The sequence below is a fragment of the Physcomitrium patens genome, chromosome 25 (genome assembly GCF_059467195.1).
Source record: "Physcomitrium patens ecotype Gransden chromosome 25, ASM5946719v1, whole genome shotgun sequence".
NCBI lineage: Eukaryota > Viridiplantae > Streptophyta > Bryopsida > Funariales > Funariaceae > Physcomitrium > Physcomitrium patens.
The window spans coordinates 5,447,964-5,459,847 of record NC_143434.1 but is presented as its reverse complement, the minus strand read 5'-3'; the positions used below and the strand labels follow the sequence as shown (position 1 = coordinate 5,459,847).

The following is an 11,884-nucleotide window of genomic DNA, read 5'->3' as shown; positions in this document are numbered from 1 at the left end:
GTTTAAGTTCTTTTTGCTAATTCAAGAGGTCATAGTGTCTTACTGTCTCCCTCTGCGGCGTGTAGGAAGTTTTCCAGTAGTATTCATCGCTTATTACAGCACAAAGCTTCGCTGATGGTTGAATCCTTTTTCCATGGTGGTATTTTTATTTCTTCTTTTATCTCAAGATTCCTTCCTTATTCGTCCACTTGTGATCTTCTCTCTCTCAGCAGCCAGCTAGCAACCGCAGTCTATTCCAGCCAAGGTGGTTTTAGTCCGAATGCTGCAGAAAGTGTGTATGGCGAGATGAATTCACGTGGGCAGGAAGTGAAAGTGGAATTCATAGATACATCGTCGAAGGACCCTGGTCGAATCACCAATCCTATCCAACGACCAGGGATGTCGGCGAATTTAGGTGAGTTAATATTACACATTTATGTATGTTCAAGTTTGTGTAGTGTATATATATTTATATTTTGAGTCTCTTCAATAACTTCCTACTGTAACTACGATTTGTAGACATGACAACATTTTAGTATCAAAAACTCATCTCTTGTCTCGCCGTGTATCTTGTTAACAAGTTGCATATGACTGCCATTTAATTTTGGACCCTAGAAATGCTCAAAAAAGCCCATGCAGTTTCTCAGATTTTCTGATAACTGGATGAATGAGTCCTTTTGAGTTCTCCCTCAGAGTTGTCTCCCTTGACAATAGGAAATTTTCCAGCCTCATTGCATGCTGAGTTCTTGAAGCAAGAGTAGCGATTTTGTTTGGATGCCTGGATTTCAGATGCTCGACGTCAACCCAGCCTAAAATCAAAATGGGTCTCGAGAAGATTCCTTGTGCAATATCTTCTGAACTCTTCACCATCAGAAGCAATCCCTGCATCAACGCAACTTCCTTCTCCCGCACAGCCGCCGCTACAGCCTCCTACTCGGGCACAGCTTGTGTCTCCTTTGCAACCAAGTTTATCACCCTCACAGTCACCACCGTCACCAATAGAACTTCCTCCATCCAATGTGCCATCTCCATTGCCTGCTGTCCTCCAACCCACGCCGCCAACTTCGAATGCTCCTGTTCCTACTCCTATTGCAAATCTAGACCTTCAGGCATTGCTGTACTTCAAGGGACATGTTACGGCAGATCCAAATAGTGTTTTCAAGCTATGGAGTAACACTAATAACCCAAATTCATGTAACTGGTTTGGGGTCACGTGTGGCCATGTGGGTGATAATGTTGGGCGTGTCATTTCCCTTAGTCTTCCCAACAGAGAACTAGAAGGAAACTTGACAAGTTGGAAGGAGGTAGTATATCTTCCATACCTGGAAATTTTGGATCTCGGTGGAAATAAGTTACGTGGGTCCATCCCCGAAGAGCTCGGTGCGCTGAAGCGCCTCAGGGTTTTGCTTCTCAACGGAAACTCCTTCCGAGGGTCGTTTCCTCCGAGGCTCTCCTCATGCGTGACGATGGAAGAGCTTGATGTCCAAGGGTGTGGCATGACTGATGTTTATCCGGAGATGTTTGTAAATTTTAGAGGATTGAGTTTACTCAACTTGGGGGACAATTATTTCTCTGGGCCAATCCCGATGTGGTTGGGGTGGTCTCCTGTCCTGCGTTACTTACACTTGGGGGGGAACAGATTCAGTGGCGATCTTCCGATCACTTTGTTGAACTGCACCTCCCTCATGTTTCTGAACATTTCTTCAAACAATTTGACGGGGTCTGTTGATTCCATGATTGGAAACCCTGGTGCGACTTCAAAGCCATCTAGACATGTCGCGAAATCAGTTTTCGGGTCGAATACCTTTCGAACTTGGAAACCTACGAGATGTTGTCGGGATCAACCTTTCCGGAAATTCTTTCACTGGAAATATTCCGCCAAGCATCGGAAACTGCTCCAAACTGCAGAGTCTGGATCTTGCTGATAATAAGCTCGGTGGAAGTTTACCAGAGACTCTCAGCTTGCTTCGAAACCTCAAGCACGTGCTGAATTTCTCGCACAATGTTATCGGGGGACTGATTCCAGGCAGCCTTGGTTCTCTTCATGATTTGTCCAAGCTTGACCTGTCACAGAATAAACTTACAGGACCAATAACTGAAAGTATTGCAGGGATGCGGTCTCTCTTGATTCTTAATATTTCTGTGAACAACCTCAGGGGGCGTGTTTGGGACACTGGGATTTTCAGAAACCTCTCTGCTGAGTCGTTTCTCGGTAATCCTGGTTTGTGTGGCCGGCTGGTGGGGCGGCCATGTCCTGGTGACATGGTTAGTCCATTGGTTAGAAGTCATCATAAGAAAGGCCCCTCATTGGTAACCATCATCGGTGCCGCTGTGGAGAGGGTCGTCCTCATTTTCTTCGCATTGCTCCTTGTTCGTTACATCATCTACCGCCGGGGTTCAGTGCAGGCAGATACTGTGGTGCTATTTTCGGAGTACTTAAAATCTCTGGAGCTGACAGCCGAAGAGATACAAGCAGCGACAGCATTTACAGACGCAAGTGGAAGTGTGAGCGGCACGTTTAGTCGAAGTTTGAGTGGTAACATCCGGCGGGCTATAGGTTTTAGCAACATCGAGAAAGCAGTGCTGCCAGATGGAACCGTGTTTGCTGTCAAACAATGGATTATTGCAAAAGTCAGGAAAAAAGAGAGGCTCATGCTTGACTCAGAGATGCTGAACTTGAGCAAAATTCGGCACCGGAACTTGTCAGGCTCATGGGATACTCCACGAATTCAAGCACCCTGGGCCTGTTCGTGGAATTCATGCCTAATGGGAGTCTTGACTTGCACCTGCATCCTCCAGGCAAGCACAACTGCCAACTTAAGTAAGTTGCTGTATTCCGCTTCCGCTTCAATGTTGCAGTGCGTATGTCTGTAATTTGATTACTGCTGTCATAATTGGATTTTCAAGTGTTGTATGTACTCTTGGGGAGATCAAGCTGACCAGGTTGTGGCTATCATGCTTGTAGATGGAATGAGAGGCTTCGGATTATAATGGGCATCACTGCAGGCCTGGTTTGTCTACACCACGAGACTTGTGGGAATGCTTTAGCGCACTGCGGCTTGAAAGCAGCCAATGTGCTTCTTGACTCTGACATGGAGTCTAAGCTTGTAGACTTCGGAATGGCCAGACTTATCAAACGGAGCATTAAAGGCTCCAGTGCAGCTTCATGGATCGTTTCCTCTGGATATGCTCCCCCCGGTAGTTGAATTTTCAAACGCACTCTCTAAAATCTGTTTGAAATTTGCAAGGATTCACTCAGAGTGAAGAGGCAGAGATTTTTCTGCACCTGATTTAGAGTTTGTCAAGCATGTTAGTTAATTGCTGACAGTATAAGATGAGTGGCATGAACCGTTGTCTTAATTATATTTGCCCTTGATTATTCTTGTAGAACCTTTTTTTTGTCTTCAGGCATGCCTCACTTCTGACTCTCGATTGTTTTTGGGACAGAACATGGAGTCTCTAGCGAACTCACCACGGCAGGTGACGTCTACAGCTATGGAGTGCTAATCTTGGAAATTATCACTGGGAAGAGGCCCACAATTGAGGAAGTAAGAGTAGGGGTGACCCTACCCGCTTGGGTTCAGGACTTGCGAGATCAATCGGCGATTGACGTGAGCCTATTTCAGTCTGCGGACGAATCTCAACTCAACCAGATTTTGCATATTATGAAAGTTGCCATTCTATGTACTTCCCATTTGCCAGGCTCACGGCCCAGCATGTTGCAAGTTCTCCTCAATCTTCAAGAAATGCCCCAATCTGCCATTGAAAACCAGGAATTAGTACCTCTGGAAGTTCCAGTCGACCCTTCTTCCGAGGACCGGGATAGTTAAAACATCACTTGTAGCATCACCGCCACCATCCACTCCTTTCGTGACATGCTCTGAAGAAAAATCTCCGAGGTGTCGTCTTTACGTTGAACTATTCAGTTTTCTCTGTTAAGGTAGTAATCCACTACATTCGATTTCATTTATATCCCTCCAAGAGGGATGTGTAGATTACAGCCACCAACAACCAGCATTAGTGCTCTTATCGCCATGATTGTGGCGATATCAAAATAATAGACGTCGAAAGTAGATTTCTGGCTCATTGAGACGCTACGTCGGCTCTCGGACGGTAACTCTGGCTGGTGAGAATAGAACTGCGTGCTGTCATCGATTTGTGCCATCCACTCTGAAACAATTTAAGGAACATCGCTTCTTAATTACTCCTTTGAACCTCTGGTTATGGTATATCTATGTCAAGACCTCCTCTGGAAGCTTTGTGCTTGCTCTCAGATTCCATGGTTCGAAATTGTCCTAAGAAAATGTCACGTTAATATTGGATTTTATATTCCTTCACTTCATAGTTCAATGCCGTGGACTGCAACAAATGTTGCCGAATTGTTGCGCTGAGATGGTAGCAACTTCGTTAAAGTCGTGATCGCTTACACTGACGCTTTTCTCGTTAAATTAGATAGGTGATGCGAGGGCATGAATTCCAGGGGATTTCACATTACTCCTTCAAAAGTAGACTTCTGAAGCTTACAGCGTTAGATTATTAAATTCTGTGTTGCATGCCAGGTCCTGTCCACTAACATAGTTGTTAACTTTTCCGTATGCGCCTCGATGAAACGTTAGATGCGCGTCGCAGCCGCTGTCGCTTGTCTTCTTCAGTGTTACGCCATGAAATATTCATTTGCATTGATGTAGGTCGCGTTTGTTATGTAGGTCTCTTGATTCTGTCTTGCTTGAGGTTTTGTTCCTGTTCGATACGTATTGTTCGTTAGAATCTTGAGTTATCATGGTGGAAGAGGTTCGCGCTGAGTGTTTAGTTTCCGAGGGATCAAAAGATAGTTTAATAGACGTCCTGCTGCTCTAATCCCCTAACACAGCTCGTACAGGTTGTGAGGGAAGTCTGGGTGTAGCTATGAGCGTAATCGGAGTTGTAAGGTGCTGTTGCGAACTAAAAATGGGGTTACACCGGGAACTGCAACGACGGGAAGGCAAACAATTTCGGCAACGGAGAGCTTATTTCTTTCAATCTTGACCTCGCTGTCGTCCACGCTGAGTCCAAATTTGAGGCCTACAATTCCCGCGCTTTGTGTTGATTAGACCGCCAGTATACTTTGTTTTTAATTTGCACATAGCCCCTAATTGTTTGAGACTAAATTTACTTGGAAGCTTTTTTCCAGTTGATTATTGTGCCTAACGGCATTGCTGAAATGGAAGTAGTAATTATCTGTTATAATTTTCTGCTTTCAAAGTCGCTAGAAATATTTTTTTGGAGGAGAATGAGTGCAAAAAATGGATGCAGATGATTGCGAAACCATCTTAGCTGTGTATGAGACGGAGCTCGACCTGTCGATACTTAAGAATCTCACGCTTCATCTATATCCAACTAGGATTGTCGACTTACTGTACCAACTTCTAGGTTCAGACTTCAATGTTTGGCAAGTCACTAACAGAGGCTTGGATTTTCAGAGAGCTGATTTCTCAAAGAAATTCTACAGTAATTATCTGTGACGCGTTGCGAAGGCGATTTCTACGTGCAGTTTACTGCTGGCAGGTTTTTGTGAAATTGTGAAATTGCAAGTTCGTCAATCGTGAAGTCAACCAATTTTACCCCACTTATTTTTAACTTGGCTGAGAATTTTGCGAGGTTGCAGAACAGTTGAAAAGAGGAAAATTGGTTGTGTTCACGGTTGACAAATTTGCAAGTTTGTATTAGTAGATTTGTTTTAATCATGTCTTTTGTTTGTTGTTTGGACTATCGAGACATGTCCAACTTTGATATTTATATTGACGCTAACAACCTGATGCCGTTGTTCTAAACGCTTGCGCTTTGTCTGAAGGTCGCAGCACGGGATGCCAACGTTATCAGCATTTATTGTAGGATAGGAAATACAGGAATTGGTCTTCAGGATTCCTCGCATGTTAGTCCTGTCGGGGTTCAAGTACACGATATTCGCTTTTTGAAGACTTTCTTAGGACTTAAATGTGGTGTTGTCTGAATGAATCGAGGTTCAAATATTTCTCCACCCGCTTGTTGTTATAATGGATAGAGCTGGTACGAAGAATGAATTAAAACTGATTTTAGGGAGTACAGGTGGAGGCAGTGCTGTTCAATCTGAGGTAACAAATTCCTCTCATGACAATCTATTATTTCAAACTTCGCAATGGTTAACGTGTGCGAAGAGGGTGATTCTATACGAATGGCTTGAGTTTATTCGATTGTCTTCAAATTGTACAATGGTCTAATTAAAATAGAAAATTTCTGGAAGATGAAGTCAGCCATTACGCAACTCAAGGCGAAGAACTGAGTCCTGCGTATTCTGTTTCGTTCTCATGATTTCATGTTGCCATACTCGAAAGACCTAATAAATTAGTGCTGGTGCACTTAGAATGTTGCATGTTTTTGATAATCATTAACAGATATCTTGTTCCATACATGCAACCATCATTGCATATTCAAAACCTTGTCGTTATCTAAAAACGAAAGACTTCACACCACTTCGATTGAGGAAAATGATAAGTTGCTTTGCTGAATTTTTTCTGTACGGTCATTTGAGCATATGCTCTCCTTGCGTTTTGCAGTTCAGGACTTGCAACTATTGACCGAACAACTGGAGAAAATTTCGAAAAGCCTGCATCAGATTATTCAGGGCTTGTTAATGTGTCGTGGATTAAGGTGATCAAGTCCTTTCCAGGAGTACACTTGAAGCATTCTAGCTATGATTTTAAGAATATTTTCAAGCTTATGTCCACAGATGAGAAAGCAAGGTGATAGTTTCCCCTGCACTAAACCTGAAATAGGTCGTTAATGCTTGGGCCAGCATATTCATTTCACTTGTGAATTCGTGTCAATAGCGATGACCTGAGGCAACGTAGGCTGCTAATTTCATTTTTCAATTTTTCTTAATTTTTGCTGTGTGCTTTTATGCTTTCTAAACATCTACGATGCAGAATTACACATTCGATATTAGTTTTGTATCCTTGTGCACTAAATTATCATTTCTGACCAGTGTCTGTTTGGCGTGCTGTATAATGTCGCAGACACCTTGTTGCATTCCGCGGAACAGAACAGGTCTATTCAAGACATCCGGCATGCTTTCTGTAAGTTTATATGGAAAATTTTAATACTAGTACCCTCAGCCGGCCTCAACTTCAATCGGTTTTATCATATATCTCAAACAAAAATAACGCCGTCCCTCAACCGTAAATCACTAGAACCGAATAACATGCTTGAATTGGTCTTGCCATGTCTGCATGAAAAGTGTTCGTGCAGGTGGCTGTCGAAACCGACAGCGAGACCTTGCCACGCGTGTGCCAGACTTTCATTTAGGTGCTGTTCTTTGAAATAAAACTAATCCCTCTGACCTAGATCGCACTACCCTCGCACCCTTAATGGTAAGGATTTTCTCAATGATCCCAGTCGACTCTAGCAAATCTGTTCCCAGGGTTATAGTCATGGTGGTGCATAGGCCACTTGACCTCACATCGTCTAAGTTGGCCGATTGGGAGAGGTTTGTCACTTTCCATTGCTGCCATCTAGGATTTTCAGGAGTTCTAGACGCTGGTTGTGAAGATTAAGGCCTTATTCTCGCATCTTTGTTCCTCTAGCTTCCATATATTTCTCATCTAGGGTTCTTCGTATGCACCGTTGTCATCCATTTTAATTACTTAGGCAGCTCTGGAAGCACGCATCTCTTCACGTTGCAAACTGGAACGCGTATCATCGACTACGCACGCCAACGCAATGAAGTACAAACAACTGCTGCGGTCTTGGGCTGTGGCGTTTCCCAGGCAAGACAACCATTTTGCGTGAACCGAGGCAATCGAAGATTAGTAGGTGGATGGTAAATCATCACGACATCACACCAATTGTACCCAGGTTAACACGCTTCTCCCCATAACTGACTGACTTTTACATCTCTGAGCTGTACCTCTGACTGGCGCACTTGTAGGTCTTCTGCCACATGGCGTTGTCGAGCTGTTTGTGGAGAGCAAGGTGCCTTCATTGTTTTGAGCCTCTCGATGTCTTAGCTTTCCAGATTTTGTAACAGAGTGAATTAACTAGTTTTCTTTTTGTAATGCAAAATGGTGCGACGCAGTTCTTAGCGCATCACCCCAAATGTTCTCGAAACCTTGACTGGTATTTCGTGACAGCTTTTCAGGCTTTTAAATATCCTTACCGTTCATGTACTCAGGTTGAACATTCTTCGGAGGTTGTTGTCATGCCGATGTCATTGGCGAAATCACTGCAGTCTATGAGAAAGTTGTCAGTAACCACAAAGCAGCTGCTTAGTTCTGGTACTTCGACGTTCAGGCGCAGAAATGTGAGCTGCAGGTCTTCCCTTTACAATTAACGAGTTGTAAAATACCTGATTGAAGAGCAAGTCGACAATAAGATTGGATTGAGTGCATATATATGCACATGCCCTTCTGAAGAACTTCTAATAAAACTAGGGAAAATTAAATTTATCCATCTAAATCTTAAATTGATTTAGCTCAAATTTTGTAAACAATGATTATATTGATTGTCTTATATTTCACCCTCGTCATAGTGGTTTTTGTTTTGTTCTATCTTCAATGGTGCGTTAATTTAGTCTAGACTTGTTAATCATTCTTCATAAATCAGTTTGTTGTACCGCAACTTGGCTTTAGCCGTCTTTGACTTTTTTTTACTTTTAGTTGTTTCTTTTGATTAACTTAGACAAGGTCTTCATGCAGTGTGGCAATGGATTAGTTACTTTTCCATATTAATTGACAATATTTTATAGTAAAATACAATTACTACTTCCATCATAACAATTTGGTATGTTCTCCATTTTTGCCCTTGGAACAATTAGATTTATAAAGATGTCTAAGAATTTTATCTTTAGCAAAGATAAAAAATTAATTTAAATACAAACATACATATATGTGTAATTACACAAATACACACACTCATACACACTAAAATCAAAATTAATTACATTATCATGAATAAAATAAATTATTTCTATTATTAATAATATAAAATAAAATAAATGATGATAATAATCATGTATACATTAAGTATGTAATTCTAATTTTGTTAAAATTAATCACTTTTTATTATTTTAATTTAATCTTTGTTTTTCTCTTAGAATTTAATAAATTAAATTATTAATTACAATATAATTTTAAGATTTCTTTTAATTAAATAAATATAAATTTTAAGAGAATAGATTTAACATACATAATAACAAATCTAACTTATATACATCAATTTTGAACTTAATCATTGGTTTTTACACACACACATGAATGTATATATATATATAATTTTTATAAAATATAGATTATATTTGTAGATCAAAACTTTAATCATAGAATAATATATGTAATTTATTTTTTATGTTATTTTAATATTTTTTTTAGAAAAGTAGAAATTCAAAGTTTAATATAATTATTTTGTGAATATAACTGTTAAATATTAATAAATAATCACATCTAAAAATTTAACCTTGAGATTTTAACATATACATTTACATAAGAAAATTAATTTATTATTTTAATTTTATAGAAACATACATTTGATTTTGATTGCAATACCACACCAACATAATCTTAATTTATACCCCACGCAACCTATAGAATTGTTGTCTCATTAATCACAATTTTTTGAAAGCTTGATTCGTGCTTCTTGAAAATCCAGGGTCGCAATTAAATCTATTTAAAACTTGTTTAGGAGTCAATTATATCTTTATTGGTGCATCAATCATATTAGCAATATTTCTAGATTGATATTATTATAGTTCTTTGTAACATTCAAAGAAAAAAAAAAAAAAAAAAAAAAAAACACACACACACACACACACTTACTTAATTTGAAATAAATGAAGTTTTGACACAAGCGTTGCATCGATAAATTAGCTTTGTATCTACTACTGTGCATTATGTAGACAACTTTGTCTAAATCATAGACAACAATGTTTTTCTTCCAAACATCTCAAAATATTTTATTTTATTTTTTAGAATATTTTTAAAATAAATAAAAATTAATTAAACCAATTTTATAGTGCTCAATGAATACATTTATAAGTATTTGGATTACATTGTAATTTAGATTACTTCTAAAAAACTGTGATAAATAAAATAAATATAATATATATTTTAAATTTAATTAGAAAAATGCAATAACCATAATAGAATTTCAATAAAAATCACCACTAAAATGAGTCGTTATTATATATAACAATAAATTTAATGGTATATTTTTAAAATTTTAAATAACATAAGACTCATTATATTTTTATGCTAATCTCATAGAAAAGTTAATTCAAAGTTTATTGTATTTGTAAAAAAATATTTAATAATCAAATAACCAAAAATTTAGATACCTTATATACTAAAATGATTAAACTTAAAGTATTAAGAAAAAAAAAAAGTTATATTATAATATAAAATAAAGTGATAAGAATATCAATAAATTCTAATATAATATGATAGAATTGTATATCTAATTCAATTAAAACATTTATTTTAATAAGAATAAATTAATATCTTCTTTTTTAATAATTCTTAATACAGTTTTTATTTTATAAAATATTTAAAATGTTTTTCCATAAATATGTAATATTAAGTCTTTTTTTTCAATAATTTAGTTTTTCAATTTTCTTTTAATGGGCCAAAAGATAAAGAAGATGTAACAATACATTTGAGCATTTATTTTTTAGAAAACATGTTTAAGGATCTCTCATGATTTTATTTTATTTTATTTTATTTGGTATTGTCTTTTTTTCTCATATTGAAATCTTAAATACACACACTATATGAATGAATCAGGCAATCACTGGCTCTAAGATATCCAAACACTAACCCATAGTTTGGAAATGAAACAACATGTGATGGTATTTCAGATCAAAAGCATTGTACAACAAATGGCTGGGAGGGAACATGTTCCCCCGACCTCTTCTTCGTTCCCCAAAATCCGTGTAACGGCCAGGATCAAATCGATCATCAATCAATCCGACGACTGAGAAGCCCTCGAGCCAGTCGATTAAGTTGGGGCGGAGGTTTCGAGGCTCCACACACTGAAACCAGAAGAACTTTTCTTTTTTTCTTTTTTCTTTTTATTTATTTTTTTATAATTACTCTTTTTATATCTCGCACAAGAAGTTCAGATGATAACACACAAACAATCTCTCTCTCTCTCGCTCGACCCTTTCCTTCCTCCCTTCCATATACAGGCACGAATCATCATCCACTTCAACTGCTTCGATTGTGAACAAGAGTTTGATGATTTACGTACTACCCAAGTCTTCAACAAAAGGGGAACGGTTTCTTTCATCCAGGTGTTGAATGCAACAACAGTGACTGGGTTTTGAAGCTCGTTTTGTGAGTACTGAAGACCTCCTGCATTTGTGACAGAGGCAAACCCGCTTGAATTCCACCAGCTTCAAAACCAGTCAAAACCATGCTTGGTTTCACTGGGCTCCTCCTCTCTCTCTCTCTATCTATCTATCTCTCTAATCACTATCAAGAGCTCCAAGCCGATTTCGACAAAGTGTCAGTTCTCGTTCTGTCAAGAGTGTCGTCTCGACGTGCGATGTTTGGTATGGTGAATGATGAGACAAGTTGGCTCAGATCCGCCGGAGTCGAGACATCAGAAACGATGGCTTCTTGACTGACTTACACATACCAAAAAAACGTTTCTCATTCTCTCACTCCCACAAGCTGTGTTCAACAGACCGTACCTGATCAGCATCGTGAAGAAGCTGGAGACCGTGTGGCAAAAACAACACCCTCGACTGAAAATCTGCTGTAAGTCTGCTGATTGAGGCAGTGAGTTTGGATAACTTGTACAGGTTCGACATCTGACTACTGGTGTTGAAGGATGGACCTCACCCACTTTCCGCCAGATTGAGCATTATGAGCTAGTATTAATGAAACAGTTCGAGTAT

General features: G+C 38.9%; 1 protein-coding gene and 1 long non-coding RNA gene across 2 annotated transcripts; both read left to right on the top strand.

Moving 5' to 3' along the window:
* Window positions 1–1,614: 1,614 nt before the first annotated feature.
* Window positions 1,615–4,183, top strand: LOC112277119 (putative leucine-rich repeat receptor-like protein kinase At5g63930). Its single transcript, XM_073531175.2, has 3 exons — window positions 1,615–2,837; window positions 2,945–3,177; window positions 3,427–4,183. Exons 1-3 carry the CDS (start codon window positions 1,753–1,755, stop codon window positions 3,807–3,809), a joined length of 1,701 nt encoding a protein of 566 aa, XP_073387276.1. The 5' UTR covers window positions 1,615–1,752; the 3' UTR covers window positions 3,810–4,183.
* An 86-nt stretch (window positions 4,184–4,269) lies between these two features.
* On the top strand, window positions 4,270–8,971 carry LOC149986276 (uncharacterized). Its single transcript, XR_016500938.1, has 5 exons — window positions 4,270–6,089; window positions 6,552–6,737; window positions 7,011–7,070; window positions 7,642–7,848; window positions 8,165–8,971. It is a non-coding gene; the product is annotated as an uncharacterized LOC149986276 (long non-coding RNA).
* Window positions 8,972–11,884: the final 2,913 nt, after the last annotated feature.